Source organism: Talpa europaea (assembly GCF_964194135.1).
Source record: "Talpa europaea genome assembly, chromosome: 10".
Lineage (NCBI taxonomy): Eukaryota > Metazoa > Chordata > Mammalia > Eulipotyphla > Talpidae > Talpa > Talpa europaea.
The window spans coordinates 73,184,073-73,210,441 of NC_140077.1; the positions used below are offsets into that span (position 1 = coordinate 73,184,073).

Below are 26,369 nucleotides of genomic sequence, written 5' to 3' on the forward strand. Positions count from 1 at the left end.
GGACCCAGGCCTGGGGGTCAGTGTCAGCAGAAAGTTTCTGCTTGGTGTCTCTCGATTTAAAGAAAAACAGCCCTTTCGGGCTCTATCCTGTATGAAATACCCGCCTTCCATGGAAGGGCACCGTCTACAGTGGGGATTAAAAACCAGCCATTCTCAGGCACAGTGCTGGGCTCCTTGGCGTCAGGAAGGGATTGGCCGGCTGCTGTGTCCATCGGAGGTGGGTGTTGGCTGTGACGGAGAGGGAGGGCGCTGAGATCAGAGCTCCAGGTAGCCTATGAGGAGCAGCATGGCCACCGAGTGGGAGAGGATGGTGCCAGGGTGCAGGACCGGGCAGACCGCCGAGTTCTCCACCATCATGCTTGTGCCTGGAACCGCAGGTAGAAAAGGGCTGAGTTAGCTGGGCGGGTAGCAGCAGGCCCGTCCCACCCTTGGAGCAGCATGCAGCCCTTGGGGCCCCAGGCCAGCTTTAAGACCCAAAGAGATTCCCAGCCCTGCGTCCACAGCATTTTGTAGCACCTTTGCAGCTGCTGCTCCTCAGTCTCCCTGTGAAAGGGACACACACAGCCCCTAACCCTGGGGGTGTCTGGGGGTGTGGGTAAAGCGGTGGAGTGTGGGCAGCCTAGGGCTACTTTGCCCATGGTTTCTGCCTGCTTCCCCTTCCCCTTCAAGGACTCCTTCACCAGGCATCTGGGTGGCCCTGATACTCCTGGCGGATCAGATGGGGAAGAGGCAGCACCTCCATTCCTCACGATGTGGACTTCCGCTGGGATCCCATCCCCTCCAGGCCCTGTGGTCCGAATCTGCACCAGGGCATGGCCGATGTCCTCAGGAACTGCGATCTCTATCCAGTTCTTGCTGGTGAGGTGCAGTGTGGGCGCTGGGTGCAGGTCATTCTGGTACAGCATCTGCGGGCCGGGGATTGGCCAGCTGGGGTTTACTCAGCCAGGGCCCATCTTCTTGCCCTCCTACAGGTACTTCCAGGAGCCCAGGTGGCTCCGAACCCTCGAGGCTTTGTCTCCTCACTGCTGTCTCCCTTGAGCAAGGCTCTTGAGCAAGCCCCTCAGTTCTGGGAGGAAGCTTGTAAAAGCGGGACTGCTTGTGCAGACTCCCCAGGCCAGAGGGACCCCCAGACTTCGACCCCCCCATCACCGCCCCATGAACCCTGTTTTTCTGCTGCTCTTCTCAGAGTCTTCACGACAAGCCATCCCGAGAGCCTGCCACGTATTTCGCGCCTCTCACACCCATGCTCGCTGCCAAAGGCGCACTCCACTCCATCTTGCTAGAAACCTTGTGTTCACCGCAGCTACAGACACCGCCCCTCACCCAATGCCTGGTCGCCCATTCCTCACCTTATAGCCAGTGACTGCAGACTCATTTCGGAGTGGGACCACAGGGTCCCACTTAATACTAAGACTGGAGCTCGAGAAGGTCCAGGAGATGTTGCCAGGTGGTCGCCGCGGAGCTGCAGAGGAGGGAGAGGCTGGGGAGAATCCAGGTGCCTCCTCGCCACTCATGTCCCACCTTAGCCCCTTCTCTACATGTCTGCCCACGCAGCTACCCCAGAATATTGCACCACGGCCACAAAGGAAGCAAGTCCCAGGGAGCAGGAAGGGCGGAGGAGTCCAGTCACTCATTTTCATTAGGCTCCGGCCTTGTTTCTGTCCAGCCCCTGAGGGCCTGAGGACTGCAGCATTTGCCTATTGCTGAGGAGAAGTGGTCCTGGAGGCACCCCCTTCCACACACCCCACTGCTCCCCCAGCGTGACACACTCACGGGGCTTCATGGTGGTGGCGTTGCTGGAGGGACTGGCAGGCCCAGTGCCCGCCCGATTATAGGCCCGCACGGTCACATGGTACTTGGTGTTGGGGTGCAGGCCACTGACTCGGGCACTGGTGTCCATCCCAGCTGTCCTCACCCTGTCAGCGGCTGCTTCCTTGTCCCCAGCTTTCCAGTAGCGGATCTGAAGGGGGTGGTGGTGCCCAAGGGCTGTCGGTCAAGCCCAGGGCCTCAGGGCTTCTGTGACCCTGGCCCTGGCCACCTACAAGCTGGTTCTCCCTGTGACTCAGTCCAGGTCTCAAACACCTGACTCCAGATGTGTCGAGAGCACCAAATTCCCACTGCCCTTCTGTGTCCCGGGCCCCTGAGGGGATGGGGGGTGAGTGGGGGGGTCAGCAGGAACCTAGCTCCACTTAGCCCAGGGAATCCGTAAGGACTCCACTACAGGGTATGAAATGTGTACTTGGACTTGCTGGGTAGCCTCCTGCCCCCACAAGCTATGGCAGTTAATAAGAGTAATAACAATAAATGCAAAATCCATTTTAATAGTCATCTTAATTCTAAGACCTGCTAAATATCCTTGCAGGTCAAGGGTGAGTTTGGAAGTATCACTTCCCTGGGGTGTCACTCGCAGGCCTGCTCGGGCTTCTCTCTTGGGTGATGACCTTTCTTACTTTTCTGTCTCACCCTCCTCTTGCTCCCTCTTGCTGTCCATCTATTCCACAGGCACCAGTGTGCAGGCTCTCCAGGGAATGGACACTCAACTGGTGCACAGAGGGGCCATGCTGTCCTCTACAGTCCTGGGGTGCCAGGCCGGACCCCGACAGCACCGGCTCCTCCCCTGGGCACCCACAGCTCGCACTGCTGGCTCCAGCTAAGCACTGACTTCCAGGCTGTCTACAGGGCTGCGCTCCCCAACTGGCAGCAGCGATGTGGCCCCGCAAAGGCCGCGTCCACAGCGCTGTGCTGACTCTGTGCTGTCTGCCAAGTCCGTGAGTGCGTGACCTGGGCTGACGGGTTGGGAGGTACCGCCCCTGCCCTCGAGGCCTCAGCACACCTTCCTCTGCCAGGCCCGGCGCAACACTCACCTCATAGCCCAGGAGGATGCCATTTGCGTCCTGCTGCACGGGCGCCCAGCTCACGTTCATCTCCGAGGATGAGACCCCCCTGGCCCAGACCTTAGCAGGGGCCACCCTGGGTTCTGGGGACCAACACAGAATGGGTTTGGGTTCTCAGGGTCTCCCTGTATACTCAAGAGCAGTTGCCAACTGGGACTGCCCAGCCCAGGTGAAGGCCACATGAGGGTTCCCGGAGCACCCCAGAACCTCCTCCCCACTCTCGGTCTCCCCAGGCCTGAGCTGTGTTTCCCTGGGCAAGGGCATGGAATGTGGCTGGTGGCTTAGAACCCAGGTGACCCTCCACCTCCCTTCATGGAGTTGCTCGGGGTGAGCCAGCGCTCGCCCCACCTACACCCCAGGACGGGTGGCTGGTGGGGCCGGCTGTCGGCCCAGGGCGGCCCACCTTCCTCAGCTGAGTACACCAGCGCCGTGAGGCTCTCGGGCCCATCTCCTCGGTGGTTGTAGCTGCGGATCTTGACCTCAAAGGGCGTGTAGGGCCGAATGCTGTCGTTGCTGTAGACGAAGTAGTGGGTGTCGGCACCGGGCACCCGCGCACTCTGCCAGCTGGCGCTGCCCTGCCTGCGGAAGGACAGCAGGTAGCCAAAGCCGTCTCCGTTCTGGTACTCCCGTGACACAGGCTGAGGGCGAGAGTGTGGCATGGGCGCAGGGCCGCCGTGCGTTTCCCTGCCCATCCTCTCCCACCCGCCTACACCAGGAGGGGCAGCCCATCTCCAGGGGCAGCAGGTGCAGGGAGTGGGAGAGGACGTCCTCTGCTCTTGCGTGGGACTGGGCACTAGCCCATCTGATCCCCTCTGCACACGGCTCAAGCCCCCACAGCTTACCGTCCAGTTGACGATGAGCTCTCCGGGAGCGCCACCACCTCCGCTCAGTCCCGAGGGGGCCACTGAGGGCGCTGTCAGGGCCAAGGGACACACACCTGGCTTGTTACTGGGTAGTGAGGAACAAAAGCCCAAGCCTGAGCTGTAGAGCATCCTGGGGTGGGGACACCCCTTCATGTGGGGCCTGGTTTTGTCCTCTGGAGTCAGGCAGACCTGAGTTCAAACCTCACCTCTGCCACTTACTAGCTGTGGTTCCCTGAGCAAGTCACTTAACCTCTCTGAACCTCTCACTCACCTCTTCATAACCTGAGGATAATGTTTCTCAAAGGGCTATAAGGAAAATGAAATTAAATAAGACAGTGGCTGGCATAAAAATGTATATAATAAATAGATGCTCCACAAATGATCATTGTTTAAATGATGGTTTAAATTAAACAACAGAGACCAGCTACATTTGTCTTTAAATTATGGGGAATAAATAATCCAGAACTGCAGTGAATGCGAAAAGCATTTCTTTGGAGTTGCAGGGTATTTTATTATTATTTTTACTTTTACGGCAGATTAAATTTCCTAACTGTCTCTAGTATTTTACAAGGCTGATATTAAAACAAGAATGCATTTCATCAGCACATGAATCTTGGCAGGGGTAACTTGGCTGAGGGTCAAAATATTTCAGCAGAGTCCAGCTATCAGAGACTTATGGCTTGATTCTGAGCAGGCACAGTCAAGGCCTTGTGATTATAAGGAGCCCATGTGTTCCTGTGACGTGGGTGGAAAGACCGGGCCCAGAGCAGTTAAGTGACGTGCCTGAGGTCACACCACGTGTGCATCGTACAGCTCTCCTGGTTTCAAAACCCGTCATCTCTACTCTGTGTCATAGCTGTCTCTGTTCATCACTCCAGGGACAGGAGAATGAAGGAGACCCTCCCCCACCCCCGGCCTTCCTGACATTTGATATCCACTTTCAACAGGAAAAGTGCTTCTTCTGTAATTCCTTACCCGGGAGAGGTACCACTTAAAAATGCTGACTAATTCCCTCAAGCCTGGAGACTCAGCCCAGGGCACACGGACAGTGGGACAGGCTGGGTGGTGGGGCCCAGCAGGGCCTGATCCTGCCACCCCTCCAATCCCGGGTCTCCTGAGCTTTCACCTGCGGAAGGCTGGGCAGGAGCCTGGCAGCAACTGTGCATGGGGCCTGTGCTTCCCGGTCTCCGGGCACCGCCCCTTCCTTCCCACACACCCTTCATGGAGGGTGTGAGCAGGTGGTCATTGCCCCTGTTCCCAGGAAAACCATATAAAGCAGGACGCTCGCTGCTTCCCTAGTGCCTTCACATGTGAGCGTGCATGAGTGCACACACGCATAGGCACACACATGCATATGCACATGCACCCCTTCCTCATTAGCTGATTTCTGCAGCTTGTGAACTTCCGGCTCATGTGCCCACCACCTCACAATCCAGGTCCAGTCCAGATTCCACCCGTCTGACCCTTCCCTTCTCCAAACTTTGATTTTTTTCTTTTCTTTTTTAATTAAACTTTTCCTTTTGACATACTTGTCAATTCAATGCTGCTGTAGGGTTGGCCCATTGTTCACATGAGGGGTTCGGACAGGATGGACCTTCCAGCCCCAATGGGTGGTGGTTCCGGGCAGCAGCCGTGGTCCTGATGTGCTCCCCCCTCGTCTGCTCTTTAGGGGCTGAGCCTGGGGAGCAGGTGGGAACTCGGCTAACTGCTACTCAGTGGGGACCCCTCTAAGGCTAGCTCGTGTGTGCCCCTCTGTGCTTCTCCTTGGGACACCTAGGACTCTGACCTGCTTCCTTGGTTCGGATTCTGCTGGAGGGCCCACTGGGCTCCCCAGTGCCCAGGATGTTGCTGGCCGAGACCCGGAACTCGTAGTCCATCCAGGGCGTGAGGCCCAGCACCTGGGCAGTCTCGGTGTTGCCCTCGATGTTGGCGGGATCTGCAAGGCACCTGTGAGTCAGCTGGTATTCATTTATTGGCTGGACAGAGAGGGCAGGGACTGGTCTGAATTGCCTCTTTCTACTTCACATCAGACCAGTGGTTGAGATTGGTAGGTGGCCTCTTGTGCCAGCCCTCCTGGTGGGCCCTGCCATATGCTAAGTGGTCTTGACTTCTTTCAGAGACCATCAGAAAGTCAGCAGCCTTTATGGACTGTGCACACCCCACCCCCAGGAGTGTTTTCATTGCTCCACTGTCAATCCTGATAACCTTCCAAGGGCACTGGGGAGCGCCGCCTCCTCCAATTCTCTCCCCCATCCTCCTGCTGTCCTGCTGTCCTCCATGGTTGGGAACCCCCTGCAGGTAGAGCTAAGCCCGTCCCTCGCTGAAGCTCCAGGCCCATTCTTGGCCCTCTGGCCCCTACCAGGCCTAATCAGAACTAACCAGGGTGGGGCCTCACACTTACTGGTGCGAACCTGCTTCCACTTCCCTGCGGGTAGAGTGCGAGCTTGCAGGGTGTACTTGGCAATGGGGCTGTGGTTGTCGAAGCCACGGCTCCAGCTGAGCTGGACAGTGGTGTCTCCGATGTCCCTTACCACCACGCCTCCAGGAGGGCCCGGGGGACCTGCAGCCAGAGGTGAGAGCAGAGCTGGGCACAAGCGGGCAGCTTCAAGCAGGAGCCAGCTTGGGTTGGTGTAGTACCACTATGGGGCAACAGAGGGCGCCAAAAACACATGGGGGAAGGGGCGAGGCAAGGAGTGGGGGCAGCGGATGGGACCTGGGCTGTGAGGTAGGCAGACTGTGTCCAGGACCCGGGGAGGGTGGGAGGAGGTTCTCGTGGGGCCTGTGTAGCTCTCCAGTGCTGGGCTGTTGACTTTGACACCTTCTAGTGCTCCACTCTTAGGATGTGTTAGGAGTGAACTTTTGGGATTTGGGTTTGGAGGGAGAATACTGATTCAGCTAGGATCTCTGGGGAGCCGCGCGTTAAGTTCAACCCAGGGGACTTCTGTCAGAAGCCCTCCCCACAGCTTTCAAGGGGAGGAGAGTCAGGGCGGGGAGGTCACAGTCGACCAGGGAGCAGGGGTGTGGGTGGGCGGGAGGCCCCATCACCTCGAACCAGGACTGTGGCCTCCTTGGTCGCGCTGTCCACCACCGTCTGGGCCATGCACGCATACTTGCCCCCATGGCGCAGCTGGGCATTCAGGATGGTCAGGTCCCCCACAGTCTCCTTCTGCACTCAGAGGGCAGGAAGGGACAGGTTGGAGGGCAGCCAGAGGGCCACAAGGCCAGAGGAGGGCCTGACCCCACTCTGTCCCATGCACGGACCCTCTGGCCCTCCGTGTTCCTCGCTGTTGAATGGGAGGAATCAGCGGCTCCCCATGAAGTCTGTCCCAGGCCAGGCAAAGATAGCCAAAGGAACGTGTGCCGGGGGTCAGGGGAGCCCGGGGGGTCAGGAGAGCGAGAAGGGCAGTGGGAAGCGAGTCTGGCCGGGAGCCTGAGCTCCCTCTCCTCATGCATGGACTCGGGGATCTGGCCCTCAATGGGAGGGTGGTTACGAATTCCAGGATGAGCCTCCCGGGCATGGCCTTCCCGAGGGGTGGGGATAGCTCTGGGATGGTGTGGGTTAAGGACATCTTGGGTCCCCAGCTCCCTCAGGGGGAAGGAGGCGCCAGGGCTCTCTGGCCCAGGCCTTACCATGCTGGCCCTCCGGTAGTGGCTTCCCGGCTTATCGAAGTCTATGGGAAAGTCGTCCAGGGTCCAGATGAAGGTGAGGTCCATGGTGGGGTCGTGGGAGGCATGGCACTGCAGGGTCAGGTTGTCCCCCAGATTGATGTCGGCGCTCGAGGGGGCCAGCGTGATCTTGGTTGCATCTGCCAAGAAAAACAAGGCCCCTAGTGGATGGGGAGGAAATAGGCCTGGGCAGGGGTGCCGGGCAGGGAGAGGGGTTTTGTCTGTCCCCTCCCGCCACGCCACCCACCTCCCCAGCCCTGAGAAAGAGAAGAGGCAGCATGGCCAGGAGCGCCTGACCTCTCAGCGGCCCCACAGGGGCAGGAGGGAGGCAGGAGCAGATTCTGGAAGGTGGGTGAGGGGGTGGCTCTGGGGGTAACCTCAAGGCCACACTAGGGGGAATGTGGGAACACAAGAACAGAATGGCGAGGAGGGAGGGCACCCCTTGATGGCTGAGCCTACCAACCTCAGCCAAACCACAAGCATACCTCGCACGGACAGGATGCCCGTGCTGTTGGCCTTGCCCATGAAATTCTCTGCAAAGCAGGTGTATTTGCCTTCATCTGACCGACTGATGTTTCTTATAATCAAGGTGCCCTCTGGAGTCACAGTCACTCTACAGCAAGGACAGAACAGACGGTCAACCCTGGAGAGGACAGGGCTGCGCCTGGTGGACAGTGAGGAGGACCCAGAGTTGCCCGGGGCGGGGGAGGCGCTGTACCTGCTGCTGTTGACCAGAATCTCAGTGCCTTTGCTCCAGAGCACCACAGCCTTCGGCGCTGCCCGGGGCTGGCAGGGGATGGCGATCTCGCCTCCACGGGCTGCGGGGATCAGACGCCTTACGGGACTCAGCCTGAAGTCAGGGGCCAGTGCTGGAAGGAAAGAGGGGCCCCACACAGTCACAGCAGTGCTCATTGTTCTTGATCAAGATGTCACCCGACTGGGGGCTCTCTGTAGTCAGTCCACGAGGGACCCCTAACAGCACACCAGGATCCAGCCCTTTGCCCCCTCCTCGGTCTTCCAGGTTCTGCAGTGACTTCCTATGTCTTGGTTCCACCCAGCAGTCAGGAATATCTTGAAAACCATAAGCTGGGACTCAGAACGAAGTCCACCTCCTTCCAAGGGCTCACAGAGGAGTCCCCACCTCTCTGACCACTTCCTGCTCTGCTTTCCCTCACTCATGTGCTCCAGTCTCTCGGGCCATTTTTATCCTTTGAGGAGGCCAAGTTTTTTCCTGCCTCAGGATCTTTGCACTTGCCACAGGGTTTACTTAGAAGTTCCTAGATCTTCATGTGAATAGCTCGAAACTCAGGTCACATCCCGAATGTGACTTCCTTGCTCTTCCATTCTGACCATCCATCTAATCATCCTGCCTTAGCCCCACCCTCTGCTGGAAATTTTAAATACTATATTCAGCTTTGTGTTTATTTATCCTCCGCTCTCCACTGGATTATATAATACTTGAAGGCAAGTCTTTTATCTTCAGGTTTTTCTTTTTTTTTAATGATTTATTTATTCATGTATACAAGAACCGGGGTACAGGCCAGATGTGCGGGAGGGTGAGAGGATTCACCAGAGACAGAGCGGGGATCATAACAGGCAGAAGGACTGAAGTACACTGCTGAGGGGAGCAGCGGGCGAGACAGGAGAGGTCTGCCGTGCCATGTGGGATTCTCGCCGGCCGGCAGGGATCGAACCTGAGCTGCAGAGGCTGTGGACAGCTTTACAGTGCTACGCTCAACCACCTGCACCACCAGGGGAGGCCCAATCTTTCAGGTTTTTCTTTAGGATCTAATGAATGAATTTTGGTGGGTTGAATGAAAGTTCGTATTAATGGACGAATGAGTCTTAGTTAAGCCTCTGTACAACTTAATGGGGTAGATATCACTATGCCCGTTTTACAGATGGGGAAACTGAGCTCCACAAGCCAAGTCACGCAACTAAGACCAGCACTTGTATGTGGCAGACAGTCCTTTATGCTTGGCCATCCTCACCACAGCTGAATGAGAGCAGAAGTTATTGTTCACATCTTACAAACCAAGATAGAGATACAAAAAGATCAAGTAGCTTAGCCGAAGGGGCTGGGCTAAGGACAAAGCTAACTGCTTTGGTCTCCACTGACACGTGCACCTTTTTTTCCCTTCTGATCGAGGTGCCCTACAAGTCACCCCACAAACATTGACTCACTCGGTCCATGGCAGGCGGGAAGCAAGCAAGAGCCCACCCTCAGAAGTGCTCAGCCTAGGGCCTCATCTTTCTTAAATACCCAGGTTCTGCTCAGAAGCTTTCTAAGGAATGCGGCCTCCCTGGTGGTGCAGGGGTTAAAGACAGCGCTATCAAACTATTGCCAGCCACTGCAGCAGCGTGAGTTCGATCCCCGGCCAGCCAGGGAGCAAACCACATGGCACAGCAGATCTCTCCTGTCTCGCCTGCTGCTCCCCTCGGCAGTGTATTTCAGTAGATCTGCCTGTTATCCCCACTTTCTCTGCTTAATCCTCTCATCCCCCGCACCTCTGGCCTGTACCCCAGTTCTTGTATGCATAAGTAAATAAATCTTTAAAAAAAAGAGAGAGGAAACTGTCTAAGGAAAACCGCCAGGGCATGTTTCTGTGTTTAGAAATGCTGCCCCCCAGAATTGTAGCCCCCGCCATGTGTCCTTGGGAGTGTCCCCTGCCTCCTGGGGCCTCTACCTTGCACGGCCAGCTCGGCGCTGGCATAGATGGTGCCGTGCTTGTTCTCCGCCACGCATTGGTACATGCCCGAGTCCTCCAGGCTCAGTTTGGAGAAGCGTAGGTCCCCAGCCAGCACCTCCACCCGTGTCTGAGAAGAGTCGCCCAGGGCGGGCCGGGGCATCAGGACCACAGCAGGGCGGGGGGCAGGGGGAGATGGGCAGAGGGGGCACTGTGGGACCTCCCTGAGGAGAGGCCGGATCTGTCCAGTCCCGGCACAGGGTAGCCCGGGATCCTAGGGTTCTGAGATTGCCTGGGACTCCCCACACACCACCAGAGACTGCACCGAGTTTGGGCCTGATCTGTGCCTGGACCAGGTCTCTGCGCCTCCCATCAGGAGTGGTTGACCAGTCCGATGTGATTCTGGGATGAAAGAAGACCTAGAGCCACCCCATGGCACCCTGATTGGCCCCGAGGGGCTATCACCGGAGCAGGGCAGCCTGGGTGGTGAGGGAACCAGGTGATGTGAGCACGGAAGTCCCAGGTCTCCTACCTGGGAGGCCAGGGGCTCCCCGTTTCGCAGCCAGCGCACTGTGGGCCGGGGCTTGCCGGCCGCCGCACAGCCCCAGCGCAGATTGGAACCGATGTCGGCCTCTGTGTCTGAGATCACCTTGAGCCACTCAGGCTGAGCTGTGGAGAGCAAAGGAGAGAAGGAACGTGGATGAGGCGGGGCAGCCGCCAGCTGAGATGTAGGGATGCAGTTAAAAGGAGAGATGTAGGGATGCAGTTCCTGACAAAATCCGCAGAGGGCGTCCTCACTGTGGCGTGGGGAGGAGCATGAGGGGGAGAGAAGCAGGTGGCACTTGACACCATTGCCAGTGACTGTTTTAGCAACTTAAATCATTCCAAGCCCTTCTGCCAACTCCCTGCAACTTGGACTGAGGAGCCACAGGGATGGCTCCTGTCCCCACACCCCACCCAGCACGATCCTGGGGCAAGAAGGCTTCAACAAGGGGCCCGCCCACTCCCTTCTGTGGCTTTTGGATCCATGACCTCAGGGACAAGGGCCAAAACAGGGGGCGCGGGGCCCCGGCTCTATACCCTGCACGATGATGCGTCCCTGGACTGTGTCCCGGCCCTTGGAGTTCTCGGCTTCACACTCGTAGGTGCCCTCGTCCTCGAAGCTGACGCTGGGGATCTGCAGGGTGGGCTCGGCTATGGCCCACTGGGGGGACAAGGAGCCGTCCACTTTGCGCCACTTGATTCTCGGGACAGGGCTGTCAGGGAACATGCCAAGGGGGCGGACTGAGCTGGGCAGGCTCCCCTGTGCCTGCAACTCCCAGTCTCGTGTGCCCCCCAGAGGCCAGGCAAGTGGGCAGGGGGAAGACTGCAGGGAGTCAGGGCCTGGGAAGCAGGAAGGAGAGAGACCAGGTGGGCTCAGCACAGCAGGTGCAGTGCAGAAGCAGCTTCGTCCCTCCCGTACCTGCACCAGCTGAGATGCCAACGAAACTGACTTCTTGTGTTCTCTGTGCCCTGTACCTGCTTGCTCTCCCCGCCCCTGCAATGGCCACTCACCTCTTCTAGGGCTGCCTCCTCAGCAGTGGCCTGTGACTTAGGTCTTCAGGACTCCCCTTCCCCCTCCCCAGCAAGGCTTTAAAAGGGGCCTCAGTTATTAGTAATCTGTATGCAAAAATGGACTGAGGGTGGCCTCCCTGGTGGCACAAGGGGCTAAGAACAGCACTATGAAGCTATCTGCAGCTTCTGCAGCACAAGTTCGATCCCCGGCCAGGGAGTTACCCACATGGCGCAGCAGACCTCTCCTGTCTCGCCTGCTGCTCCCCTCAGCTGTGTTATTTCAGTCAGTCTGCCCGTTCTGCTCCCCACTCTGTCTCTTGTGAACCCTCTCACTCCCCACACTTCTGTGCCCCAGTTCTCATATGCATAAATAAATAAATCTTTTTTAAAAATTTTAAAAAAGGAACTGAGGTGCCAACAAGTCTTTAAGGCACTTCCGTGGGCCTTTAAGATGGACTTTCTGGAGGCCCAGTTACTCTCCACAATGCAGAGGGTATGCTGAGGAATCCCAGGAGACAGTGATGGAAGAGGGGACCGAGGTACGTATCATATTGCTTCATTCTACAAACATTTTTGAGCACCTGCTGTTTGCTAGCCCTATTCCAGCAGGACCTTCATCTGGGAGAGCAAAACTTCCATTGTGACTTTTAAAAAGATGATTGCTAGTATCCAAAAAACACTTCCTTAGTGCCAGGGTGCCAGGGGCTTTCCACGCATTAACCCGGGTAACCTCATAACAACCCTCTGAAGCGCCCACTGTCAGCAGCACAGCCATGTGCGAGTGGATAAGGGAGGAGGCGAGGAGGCTGAGTGGTGTTGGGCGGGGGCCTGGGTCTGGACTCCCTGGACCTGCCTCCACCTGTGTCTCGTAGCTGTCCCAGCCTGTCATGTGTTGCTGGGAGGGCCCAGCGCGTGCCAGGCGGCTGGCGTGTGCGATGCTTCACCCGAGAGTGCCCCGTGGGCCACTGTGGCAGCTCCCAGGGGACGCAGGGCCAACCTGCCTGCCCTCTCCCTGGGGTGCCCCATGCCACAGGGGGGCACCGAGAGGCAGTGCCTCTCCTCTTCCACCTACTTCCCGAAGGCGAAGCACTCCAGGGTGACCTGCTGCCCCACCAGTGCGTAGGTCTCTGCTGGAAGCCGGGCCTTGATGTTGGGCGCGAAGAGCCTGGTGTCTGGGGAGATGGGGTGTGCAGATCAGATGCAAAGGGTGGCGGGCAGGCGCCCCTGCACGCACCATCTCGACACCACTCTGAGCCCACAACGGACCCCCTTTCTCCTGGGGGGATACTGGGCCAAGGGGTTGAGGCCTGGCTGCAAGAGGAACCAGGGTCCACCCTGGGCCCAGTACCCGCCAGCCACTCTTTTCACCCTCGAAGGGAAGGGCCCTTTCCCAGGGATCCTCTCACCGCCCCCTCCCCACCCGCTGACCCTGACCCTCAGCAGCCAGGTTGAGCTGCGCGAACTTGCTGAAGACGCTCTTGGTGGAGAAGTCCATGTGGCTGGTGGCCAGGCAGGAGTAGTTGCCCAGGTCCGAGGCATTGGTGCGGGCGATGTACAGGTTGCCCGTGGTCTGGGACACGAAGTGGCGGCCGTCGGTCGGGATGAAGTTGGGGAACTCATTAAGGAGCCAGCGGTAGGACAAGCCTAGGACACCAGGGGGTGCTGGGTTAACAGGGTGACTCCGCATGGGACCCCAACACTTGGAGGGGTGTGTTGACCCTGTCCTGTGGGCCCTTGCCTCTGCATGGGGACGGAGGGGAGATCCTGAGGGAAGATGCAGCTTTATTCCTGCCCTGGGCGACCACCTTTTGCCAGCAAAGCTGTCTCTGCCCTGGGGGGACCTTCAGTCTGAAGGGGAGGCAGGGTGCAGAGCTAGAAAATGGCGGACCCACAAACAAAGGAAACACAGAATCTTCTAGAGTTGGGGGCTCCGGCAGCAGGGCTTCCCCCGTGATATGCCGCTTCTCATTCCTTCCCTTCTAGATGCCCTTCCGGTGCTCCTGTGTCTAATGAGGCCCTGGTCCTCACTCACCTGGGTAGTGGGCGGGTGGGTTACAGGGCAACATCACCCCCCAACCTTCGTGGGTTTTCACTGGGTCTCGTTCCTCCTTGGAGAATTCCTGCAGAACTGGGGGTACAGACCAGGCCCTCAGACTTGGACCTCTGAGCCTGGCGCCCTCCCCCACTCAGCCTCCTTGGGAAAGAAGTTTCTGGGGCACATCATGTCACATGAGGCCAGCAGTTTGCTTCAGGACACTTCCCCCCACACCTCTTCCCCTGACAGTCTTGGCACCCCCTGGGTCTCACAGCCAAAGCGGAGGACAGCTTCCCTGCTGATGACAGTGCCCACTGGGTTTGAGGCCAGGCACTGGTAGACGCCGGCGTCCTGAGCCTTGGTGGGGTTCAAGATGACCAGGTTACCCCCGACCAGCTGGTGGCGAGAACCCGGCTCCAGGTTCATCTCGGTGCCATTCATCTTCCACCTGCCGCAGAGGAGTGGGGGGTCCTCGCCTGAGTCCAGCCGGGTGGCAGGGCTGACGTGAGGGAAAAACTGCACGGGGCTGTCCTCCTGGCACCCACCCCAGGGGTCTCACCTATAGGTGGCCGGAGGGCTGGCCCGCGCACGGCACACCAGAGTCACCTTCTCCTCTGTGGACTCCTCTGGGAATAGCAGGCTGAGGGGCTGGTCTTCAAAGACAGGCCCAAAGGTGGCCGGGGCTCCCCGGGCTAAGCTCTGAGCTGCAATGGGGAACAGCACCAGAGGCCTCAGGGCCTGGGGCCAGCTGCAGCCTGGTGCTGTCCAGTAGGACTGTGTGATGAGGGAAAATCTCAATTTCCTGCCCTGTGCAGGGGTGGCCACTAAGCCATCAGGCTCTTGGGCTGTGACTGAGGAATCACATTTTAAATTTCATTTCATTTTATTAATTAAAATTTGTATTTAAGCTCCAACTAGTCCAGTTATTTCAGTCAGTCACCCCCACACACTCTGATACTGAGAGCCTGCTGTATGCCTGGGCCTGAGCGAGTCTGTGTTGTAACAGTGAATGAGCCAGTGGCTCTTCAGGGAGGAGTTTGCAGTCCAGGGAGGAGCCAGAACGGACAGCACAGGGTAGGAGCCATAGCAGCAGCTCACACTCCACCTGGGCCTCAGCACGGAAGCCGTGGACCCTGCCTGGGGGCCGAGGGCGACTCTCCTCACGGGAGAGTCATCTGTGGGTGTGAGTGGGCCTGGACAGACGTGCGAGATCACTGGCCCCAAACGTGGAGAGAGTGTTCCTGAGCCAGGCCCCCTCCAGGGCTGTGTGCCCCAACAGAAGAGCCTCTGGCAGAAGCAGAGGGACTATGGACTCACCCCCAGAGGACACAGAGGAGGCCTGGGCAGGGTGTGTGCCCAGCAGGGAGGTGTCAGACCCGGCGTGGGATGGGGCAGGGGTTGGGGGAAGAGAGCCTTACAATGGGTGGATGGCGGCAACTTTGGGGGCATTTTCATAACATTCCAGTGTGAGAGAAGACAGAAAGTCCCAGAAAAGGCACACAGGTCCAGACCGCTCCTGAATTTGCTGAGCAAGTGGGTATCATACAGGTAAGAGGAGTTTCCCTGCTTGCCCTCCTCCTCGTGGGCTGACGCCCCTTTTCCTGCCCATTGTTTAGGGTCACTGGGATGGGGACACAGGGCAGGGTGGGCTCTTCCTGCCCATTTGACTCTCCTTTGTGGTGTCAGGCAGGAGCCAGGCCACCCCTAATTGGCTCCCACTCTGCAATGCAGCTGATTTCAGGCCCTCCTCGTTGGGTCCTGGTAGGGGGTAGACCCATTAGCCAATTAGTGCCTCCTCTCCCAGCACAACCAGCTGTCAGACCTATTCCAGGGATAGGAGGTGGCCCCATCACAGCTGAGGCCCGGCCCTGGACCCCTGGGAGTGGGGGCAGCTATTTAGCAGCTCTCAGAATGAGCAAAGAGCAGGGCTCTCAGGAATGGCATCCTCTACCCCTCCCACCATCTCCCACCATGATCCCTCACTGGCTCCCCAGGCCTTGGAGACTGTCTGGTCATCATCTTGGCTGGAGCTCCCAGTTTAATCCCAAGTTAATGATGGTGATGGAGGGTAGGGACCCCTGCCCCAGCTGGGACCTTCGGGAGGTGGGGGAGGAGGGGCTGAGGAAGCAGTTAGGCTGCTGGGAGTACCTTGCAAAACAGCAGCTTCCAGTAAATCTGTCTGGATGAGGGGTGGGGGTGGCGAATGGCCTGGGGACACTGACGCTCTAAGACTGGACTAGACTTCTTCCTGAGGATATTTTCGCCGCTGCTTGCGGCTGTACACATGCCCCCCTGCAACATCCACACCAGCCCTCCTCAGTAAATTGCCACATCTCCAACCGACACACACAAACTTACACACACACACTCATGCCCAGCTACACTACCCCAGGAATCAGATATACACATCTGTCCCCTGGCACATATACACAGGTGAACTTAACACACATCCGGGCATCCACAGTAATAAAAATAGGCGCTGCCCATCGAGGGCTTCCTGTGTCAGACAGCAGTGCCCGCCATGGTTTTTTTCTAGTAACCTCTTTATAAGACCAGAATTGCCATTTTCTCATTTGACTACTGTGGAAACTGAGCCTTAGGAAGGTTAAATAACTGCCCCGATTTACACAGCAAGGAGGAGCGGATCTAGGGGTTTGGGCCTCCCCAGCCTCATCCCGAGGCCAGTGTCTTTAACCAGTGTCCAGGATCCTTGACCTCAGCTTCCCATCAGAACCAGCAGGCACCTTGTTCCATCCTTGTGTAACTGAACCCTAATTTCTGGGAATGAGGCTCTGAAATCTGGCAGTTGAGGTAGAGCTGCCAAACCATGCTATAGGCCTTCCCTGCACTTTCATAACCCCCCAAATGTAGCGCCCCATCATGCAACCACTCACCTCTGCACACTGGCCAACACCCACAGACACACCCTCACTCACCCCACAGCTCCCCCTGAAACCACACACCACACACATCACACATACATACCACACACCACACACATATAACACACACACCACACACCCACCACACCCACCACACCCACCACACACCCACCACACACACACCAAACACCCACGACATACCCACCACACACCACACATACACACACACCATACACACACCACACATACTATACACACCATGCACAAACCACACACTCACCACCACACACCCCCACAAATACCACACATACACCACACATACACATACACCACACACACACCACAAATACCACACACACACCACACATACACACACACCACACACACACCACACATACTACACACACCATGCACAAACCACACACTCACCACCACACACACCACACATACCACACACACTACACACACCACACACAAACCACACACCACATACACACACACACATGGGCAAAGCCATACCCTCCTTGCTCTCTGGTTCTGAAGCTTCTCTGATTCTCTCCTGGTTCCCCATCTTGGCGAACATAGGCCTGGGAGCCTGCGGAGGAGCGGACTAGAGAGGCGAGGGCGTGGATGGGCTCTTGCTTGCCTTCCCCCTCGCTGCTGTGCTCCCGGGATATGGCAGCAGAGAAAGCAAGTGCGAGGCCTCTCCCTGGGGGCTGGGTGCAGTGATGGGTAGGTTCGCTCCTGTCTGGGGTGCGAGATGGGCCAGTGGCCGCAAGCATGGAGAGACTCTGTCTGCTCCGGGACGTGACAACCTGGTGGCCCCTCTCCCTCGGCCTTCCCGCACCTGTCTCAGGAAGCTATAGGCTGCCATGCCCGTGGCCTCGGATGACCGGTCCCCTTCCCTTAGGATGGGGGATGCTGAGGATCCCAGCACTCTCCACGGCTCCCTCTGGGGGTGTCTTTGGCTCCGTGCAGCCTGCCCCCCCACCCCTCAGTGCTCCTCCTGAACTGGGGCCCAGGCACAGGTAGCTAGCTGGGTCAGCCCTACTCCCCAGCAGCCTTGCTGACTTGGGACAGGGTTGGGAGGCAGCCAGGACATAATGGGAGCAGCTGAAAGTGTGCCAGTGGAGTCTGTCCCTGGCGAGACAAGACCTGAGCTGTGGCTGCGGCCAAGCTGGGGTGGGGCGGGAGCTGACTCCCAGTGGCCAGAACTCCGGAGGGCAGGAGTCCCTACCATGAAATCTTTAGGGAGAAAGGACACATCTATTGGCCGGGCTGGGGGTCAGGGCAGAGAGGCCATGTAGGCGTCCCAGCAGGCCACTCGAGCAGTAGCAGGAGCTAGAGACCTTGCTCCAGCCCCCTGACAGGCTGGGGGCTGCAACCTGCAACCTGCCCCCTGGTGCACTCCAGAGTCTGGCTACCTGGCCTCTTGGCTGGCACTGACCTCCACGCCTCCCACCTCGGCCCACCTTGCCTCCTCTCTCCTCAGATCCTGTTCTGTACTCAGCCCGTTTGCTGCCTGGCACAGCGTCACCCTGAAGAGCCCTCCCAGAATTCTGTGCTATTTGACCCCTGTCTCCTGCTGCCAGGGCTCTCTCTGGAGCGTGCAAGCCAGCGGAACTTTGGCCATGGTGACGGGGCGGCACAGCCCGTGCTACCCAGAATGATGCCAGCCCCTGAGACGTGACCAGTGCCATGGAAGAACGAGGTTTCCAATTCAATTTCATCTTGGTTTCCATAGTCATAGGAGGCTGTGGGCGACATGGCGGACAGTGTAGCCTGGGAGGCTCGCTTAGGGAGGCCTGCTTGTGCTGTGATCTTGCTGTGTGGCCCAGGCAAGTTACTCATCCTCTCAGCATTATTCTTCCATCTATACTATGGATGGCAAGTCCGTCCTTGCTCCTGCTCACCTCAGGTGGCAGGTGAGGGTCCCCAGTGGGAACAATGCATCAGGAGGTGGTCTCAGAAACTGAGACCCCCAGGCCCTTTGTTGTGCAGGCATCACACAGACACAGCAGTGTGAGGACCCAGGCGCATCCCTGCCCAGCATCCCTGCCCAGCACCCCTGCCTGGCATCCCTGCCCAGCATCGCTGCGCCCAGACCGCCCTCTTACCTGGCGAGGAGACCAGTGCCACTGTGACCACCAGCAGCAGGTGAGACTTCCTCCCAGTGGGGGTCCCCATGGCAGGCACTGCGGTGCAGGTGGGGCTCAGAGGAGTGGAGACTCAAGGACCTGGGGAGGCAGCAGGGGGAGGACTCAGCCCAGCACCCTCCCAGCCCCAGGCACATCTGGGTTAGTCTGCTCTTCCCTCAACCTGGGCAGAGTGGCTCCAGCTCTCAGACCCACCCCCCCGACCCCCCTGGGATGGGGCTCTATTACCAAGGAGCCCTCCCCAGGCTGAGTGCCTCCAACTGGCCCCCTGGGAGTCTGGCTCTGCCCTATACCCCCACCCCCACAGCCAGCAGGTGCTGCTAGGGAGGAAGTGAAGCCGCAACTAATTGGCAGGCAGGAATCCACCTGCCCACTAACCTGGTAATGGCTCCTAATGTGGGGTCCAGGGGACAACTGGGCCCCTGACTGCTTAGGGAACTTGCAATGTCTCCCTCTAGAAGTGGGGGCCATTCTCCCCTGCCCCTTCCCCACAACTGTCTAGGTAGGGGTGATCGCTCAGGTCCAGCCTTGTTTTTCTAGGGAGAGGGTTTCCCTGAGAACCCCAGACCCTCTCACCTGGCTCCCAGCTACTTAGGGGCTGCACTGGCAGTGCCCCCCAGTCACAGGGGCTGACAGTTACCGCTGCCCCAGAGGAGCCTCCCTCCTACATGGAGAAGAGAGAGACCTGGAGCTCTTGCAGGGAGCAGGTCACAGCCCCCTCAGTCTGGGGGATGGGCCCTATCCTGAGAGGATGGGCAGGGCCAGTGTCTATCTGCTCCCCACATCTGGGTGGACTCTTCGAGCTATGGAGGGGAGTATGGGCTCTCAGGGGCCCACTTTCAGCTCTTTGGGTGTGCCTGGGTCTTAGAGCTGCCATGGGGCGCTGGGCAGTCAGCCACCATGGGCCTCCTTGGCCTTGCATGCTTGCTTTGTGGAAATCTAAGAGGCGTGGGCAAGGGTTCAGGGCTGGGGGCGCTGCCTGGCTGGGAGCACTGCCACCATCTGGCTGCAAGGCCCCGCCAACTGTCACCACCTGTAAAGTGGGTGCCCTCTCAGGTCCCCTCTAGCTCTGAGACTTTGATATTCCCAGGAGGTGAGGGGTGCTGGTGGGGGTGGGTGCTCCTTCCTGGATGTGGGGTGGGAGAGAAGGCACCTGCAGACTGGCTTCTGCCCCCGGCTGGGGCAGCATGTGAAGACCTATCCAAACTGGGGCTCTCCCTCTGTTCTCTTGGCAAGAAAACTCTCCCAAACACTTTCAAACCTCAACATTTGATCCCCCTATGACCTTGTCATCTTCAACAGCCACAGCTGCGGGTGGGCGGGAAGTGGCCCCAGGGCCTGTGAGGGAGGATGCAGGCAGAAAAGCCGGGTGTCCAAGGGGCTGGGGTGGGGCTGAGCAGATGGTGCTCCCTCCCCCTGCCCAACAACAGCCTCATATCCATTCCCCTTTATCAGGAAGGGGATCCAGGGCCACCTCTTCTCAAATACCCAGCCCTCCCTATGCTTGGCGTGTTCATTTCCGGCATGCACCCAGAAACTCGGCAGGCACGTCGAGCCTCTCCGGCACCTCTAGCACACCGATCCCTGTGCCTGTGCTCATGTGAGCCATGCCTCCTGGTTGGGCCCAGCCTGCAAGTCTCCACTCACACCCCCAGGGCCCCCCACCCCCGGCCCCAGCACAGTTCAAAGCAGCCTTGGTCTTGGCTGCACCCCATGCTGCCCTCGGAGAGCCTGTGTCCATTAAGAAGTCGTGAGGTCCCCGAGGGGAGTGGCCGTGTTTCTACCGTGGTACCACCTATACCTGGCAAAGTGCCTGCCACATAATAGGCGTCACCTGTGAGTCGAATGACCAAGAACAGATGTGAGTATGTGCTTCCAGGAGCCAGTGCACACTTACACACACTCCACTCACATAATGGAGCTCAATACACAGCGGACTAGGCCGACTAGTCTCCAGGGATCCCTGAGGGTGATCCCAAGGCAAAGTTGGGCACACACGTGCACACATACACATGCACACACATGCACACACACACTCTTATAGATGCACACTCTCACAGAAACTCACACCCTTTCTGTTTCATACACTCTATCACCCTCATCCATTCATCGTGCATCTCACACATTTTCACACTCACTCTTCCACACACCTTCACACACTCCCCCCAACCTGCCTCCCACACATGCACACACCCAGGTTTCTAGGGCCAGCAGGACTGTTTGCATGGGAGGATCTAGAAGTCAGCTCTGACGCCTGCATCGCGGGGAGCCACCCTCTTGATGGGAAAATCAGGGGACAGGAGCTAGCAACAGCAGCTCCATCTTTTGATGGTTTTGTGAGTTTGGGCAAGTTATGACCCTGGTGAAGACTCACATTTCTCATCTGCAAAGTGGGGGCCATCCCACTTAATTGAGAGCTGTGCTGAGAGTTACATGAGCGATGGACAGCCCTGGAGGGGAACCCTGGGGCACTGGAGTGGGCGCCGGGTCAGGGGAGGACGGGGCTCCAGACCCTACCCAGTCAGGGCACCCCATTATGACTGTTCTGTCTACTGGATTTTCTTACTAGGTTCCTGCTAAACACAGAGTTCTGTAGCTCAGCGTGCAGTCTAAGGAAGAAGGTGCTCGGTAACCTTTGCCTGCCCTTTGTCTGCCTGCCAGTCCTGGGGCCCAGCGAGGGCTAGGGGTACCTGTCCTGAGTGTGTAGAGCAAAGCAGACTCGGGAGCTGGGCCTAGATTGGAGCGCGGGGCAAGAGACTGCTGCTCCCACAGTGCTGACAAGAGCAGGATGTGTGTGTGTGTGTGTGTGTGTGTGTGTGTCCCTCACTGGCAGGGAGCCCGAGGGCCCAGCCCTGCCTTGTTTCCTTGTGATCTAGAGACCCGCACCCTGGATCTCCCCCCAACTTCTCTGTGGTCAGAATGATCTGTGCCCTCACCACAGACATTTACTGGACCCCATAGAAAACCCGCCTCAGCTGCTGGCCCTAAATGTCAGTTTAATTCAGATTTTTATCACCTTTGGGCTGGAGGACCCTGGGTACCCCCTGGGGACCAAGACCTATAGCCTCAGAGGAGATGAGGCTGGGGGATGGGCTAGGACCAGGGAGCACCTGGATTGCACTTGGGGTGCACTGTAGACCTATCTGCCTGATCAGATGTGCATGGAGCTCCATTGTGTGCCAAGGCCTGAGTGAACACACACACACACACACACACACACGAGAGTTTGGGTCCCCAAGGGTGAGGCAACTGGCACCATCTTGCCCTGTGTTCATTTCCACGCCAGTATTTATTAACCATGTGCCAACCGTCAAGCCAAGCACTGGGGAGACAGTGAGAAAAGCACTGTCTGACAGAGTAAGCGTCACAGTGCACGGGCTGGCTAGCCCCCATACCACCTGCCCTATGACATGTTCTAGAATGCCCAGGATGGAGGAGGGTTTTATGTCAGGAGTAAGGCTGAATGGAGCGCTGCCAGGCCCAGCGCTGGCCCCATGAGCTCTGAGCCAGCCAAGCCTGGCCCAGGCCAGCTGCCCTGGTGCAGGGGTTCAGGCACAGGCTGGCACAGGCGGGCACAGGCTGTCGCCACTGTGAGGTTGACCCTGGGAGGCACCAGCACATAGGGAGTGGGCAATTTGAGGTTCAGGGCCACCAGGGGGAGCTGGCTTTATTTCTGGGCTTGGGAAACAAAGGGCCCAGGAGACAGCTGCCAGACTGACGGCTGAGAGCTGGACCCCAGCACACTATAGGGGTTCCTGGACTGAGGACATCTGCATGGAGCCAGTCAGAAAATGATACATTCCCCCCAATGCTACCACCTGGGATGCCCAGCTCCCAGCCCTGAATCTGTGTCCCTGTCCCCCTGGACAATGGAGACTTGGGCATTGAGGGACTTGGCAACTGTTAGATGGATGTCTCTGTTGGGGACAGAAACTGGGTGATTTGTTGTAAGTGAACAGAGACGGCAGGACCCCCGAGGACCCCCTCCTCCCTCCTATGGTTCAGCTCGCCCACTAGCAGGCAGCGCTTAAGCTGACCAGCCCGGGGCTTACTAGCTAGCGGAACCCGCATGTAACTGAGCAGCAGAACCCGCATACAAATGAGCATCAGAACTCGTTATGCTCATGACTTAACCTTTCTCAGCCTCAATCTCCTGTCTGCAAAATAGGGACAACCAGGATAGTTCTTCATCACTGGACTTTTGTGAGGCCGGCACACTTCCTGGCTCATGGCAGGTGCTTGGGAAAGCTCAGATGTCAGCACTGAGGGTGTCACCCCGGCCTCAGCACACGGGACACACGTGTCCGTAGACACCATGTCCCTTCAAGGTGGCCCGCTTCCACAGGGCAGAGTTTGGGCTGCACGCACGCATGTTAGGGACACACTCCCACAGCCTCCAGGGTGGCGTCTTCCTCCTCCCTAAGCCCGCGGCATGGCAGGCCTGGGCAAGCACCAACCCGCAGGCACCCCAGGGGCCGGCGCAAGGGCGCTGAGTCAGTTCCAGATACCAAAGAGCACCTGTCTAGGACAGGCCCCGGCTCTCCCCAGCAGGACTTCTCAACCAGTCCCATCTCCTGACCGGGAAGTGTAAGATGGGGGGAGGAGGGGAACAGGGGCTCTGCTTTCAAAAAAGGAATTGCTACCTGGGACAGGATCACCCACGGTCCTCCTGGAAGGTCTGGACCTTCCCACACCCCTCCGGGGGGACAGGGTCATTGGGGGGCTGGTGGGGCCCTTGCCAGGCTGGGTAGGAGCTGGGGCAGATTCGGGTGGGATGGAACTGCCTCAGTTCCCAGCGGGGCAGGGAGCGGATGGAGTCAGGGCGGCCTTGCAGCTGGGCTCTCCCCTGTCCTCTCTGCGCACTCCCTCCCTTCTTGCTCTTGGTTTCTCTGCAGGCTCTTTGTATTTGCAGCTGGGGCCCAGGCTGCAGAACCCGCACTGCCCCATCCTCTAAGAGAGGCTGGGGCTGGGCCTCCCCGGTGGCGCAGCAGTTGAACGTTGGGTTGCGGGGCTGCCCACAGCCTCTGCAGCGCCGGTTCGATCCCCGGCTGCTCCCCGGCCACCGGCGGAGGGTCCCACATGGCGCGCAGACCTCTCCTGCCGCCCGCTGCTCCCCTCAGCGTGTACTTCGTCCTTCTGCCTGCTCTGCTCCCCGCTCTGGCTCTGGTGAATTCTCTCACCCTCCCGCGCTTCTGACTGGACCCAGTGCTTGTACAAATAAATAAATAAATAAATAAATAAATAAATAAATAAATAAATAAATAAATAAAAATAAAATAAATCTTTAAAAAAAAGAGAGAGGCTGGGGCTTCCAGGCTCAAGGATTTGCCTAAGATTTCAGCATTGGGGGCGGCAAGCCCTGGATCTACAGTGAGGAGTCTCTGGCCATCCTGCCCCCATTTGCTCCCTGGAGAGACCCCCTACTGGGGGAACTGGACAGAGGGGGCCTTCCACCCACTCGGGAGGAGCTGGGATAAAGGGCGGCTGTAACCAGACCCTAGATTTCTGCTTCCTGCCTTGCTCCATGTGTGGTTCGGATTATGGTAGTTGAGTCCCTTTCTGAGAACCAGGAACAGGAGCAATTGTGCCAGCTGGGTTCTGAAGAACCAAATCAAGTAGAAATCAGCAGAGCAATTTTTCATGTCCCCTCATCTTGGTGGAGAGCTTCCCCCATGCCCAGTACAGTCCTACCAGCCGGTTCAGAGCCTGGCCTGGGAGTGGGGTTGAACCTGCTTCTCCCCTCAGGCTAGACTGTTCTAGGCCCAGAGGAACTGCACTGGAGCTTTGGGCAGACAAGGAAGGCTGGCAGGGAGGCCAGCAGACATTAAGCAGATGTGAACCAGGACCAGAGGAGACAGCAGCTTGTCTCTGGATGGGTGCCCTTGGGTGTGGGGTGGGGCTCATTAGACTAGAAGGTCCCTAAGGTGTACCTGGGCCTGCACCTGTCCTGGGAGGCTGCCATTTTTGTTTAGGGTCAGAAGATCATACACCTTTGCTTTTGTTTGCGTCCTCTTTGGGTAAAAGAGGAAACGGAGTCTCATTTTATAGCGAGAACGCATTACATCCAAGGAAGGACTCCCTGAACCCAGGGTGCTTGTACCAGGATGCCAGTGTATGGAGAGTCCTGAGAATGTCCCAGGTTAACAAAGCCTGGGGGGTTTGCCCTAGATTAGGGTGACCTGGAAGGGTGGTAGTCATCCTGCGGGGGTAATGAAAGGGACCTTGTCTTTTTATGGATTTCTGAGTCACCCCTTCTGTTACCTTTGGGAGAGGAGGGCCTGAGGCCAAAAAACACTGGGTCACCCACCCAACTCCTGCTTCCAGGCAGGACTCTCTCTGCCTTTGGACCAGACCCCAAGTTCTCCTGACCCTCCTGGAGCCATTGCTCCACGTGCTCATGGTTCACGCAGGCTAACTTCAATTCCTGCTGCTTCTCTGGCACCTTCTTAGCTTTGGTTCTTTGTCCAGTTCTGCCCCAGGAATCCCTCCAGCATACAAATACCACCCATACTCAGCTTAGACATTGTCTTCGAGATACACTTTCTAACAAACATTTGGCTTGAGGATGTTTGGGGTGTGTTTGCTTGGGATGTGGGGGGACATCCTCCCAACCACGGCCATTCATGATGGCCTTCAAGCTGGAACAGGTACCTGGGGGCACCCCTTCCCATGTGCTCGCTTCCCAGGAGCCAGTTTGGAGGGAGACAATATGTGCAACCATCCCCCTGAGCACAACTCCTCAGAGGCCCATCCCACGTGTCTCTATTTGGACCAGGGCTGGCTGAGAAGGTGCTGGGATGTAATTGCATAAGGAGTGAGCTCTGGCAGGGGGATGGTGTGAGGGTGGGGAGGGCTGAAGTCAGTGTAGCCCTTGGGCCGGCTGGGAGTACAGGAGATGGGAGTGCAGGGATGAACTGGGGGTTCATCCTCTGCTACTCACCCACCCCCTGCCCCAGTGAACACAGGGGATTGGTGTATCTGGGGTGACTTGGATGTCAGGGCCTCAGGGTATCCTCCCCGTCTGTCTCTCCTCCTGGCTCCCTATTGCTGGCTGAGGACTCCTGAGAGATCCTCTGGGAAACTGGGGAGAACTTGGACCTTGTGGTGTAAGTTGTGCTTGGGTGGTTCGGCAGCCTGGCTTGGAAGGAGTTAACTGAGAGCCTGGGGAAGCCTAGAGAAGCCTGGGCTGCAGCTTCTCTAGGGAACAGAACTCCCCACTAGACCTGGAGTCAGGGCACCATCTCCCTGCCCCAAACCCGAGAGCCCGAGGTCACCCCAACCTCTCCCACAGGTGACCCACCTTTTATTTAACCCTTGTTCTGGTTCCTTTGAGTGGACGGGAGGTGAGAGCCAGGGGCCAGTGGATTGAGGGGCTCTCTGGCCAGCAGACTGGGAGGGGACCCTGACACTGCTGCTCGGAATGAGGTCATATCCCTCCTGAACTGGGCTATTGGGACTGGACTCCTCTCGCAGCCGCTGAGCAGAGGAGAGAGGAGGCTGGCAGGGCTGGGAAGGGAGCTGGGGGACTTTGGGGTATCAGGCTGAAAGGAAAGGTGGTAGGGTCTGACCAGTGGCAAGCTGGACTGGAGAGGGAGAAAGTTAAGGGCAGGCACTGTGGGGTTGGAAGCCCCC

General features: G+C 58.0%; 1 protein-coding gene across 1 annotated transcript; it reads right to left on the bottom strand.

Annotated features, from left to right (window-relative positions):
- Window positions 1-255: 255 nt before the first annotated feature.
- On the bottom strand, window positions 256-18,768 carry CNTN2 (contactin 2; the record flags this gene model as incomplete). The annotated part of the gene is made up of 22 exons (XM_084244860.1): window positions 256-365; window positions 737-905; window positions 1,350-1,462; window positions 1,774-1,960; window positions 2,865-2,977; window positions 3,298-3,532; window positions 3,737-3,807; window positions 5,544-5,693; window positions 6,159-6,317; window positions 6,803-6,923; window positions 7,388-7,563; window positions 7,909-8,036; window positions 8,142-8,292; window positions 10,111-10,240; window positions 10,643-10,779; window positions 11,191-11,366; window positions 12,737-12,836; window positions 13,099-13,308; window positions 13,697-13,792; window positions 13,972-14,147; window positions 14,259-14,403; window positions 18,699-18,768. 22 exons carry the CDS (start codon window positions 18,766-18,768, stop codon window positions 256-258), a joined length of 3,123 nt encoding a protein of 1,040 aa, XP_084100986.1.
- Window positions 18,769-26,369: the final 7,601 nt, after the last annotated feature.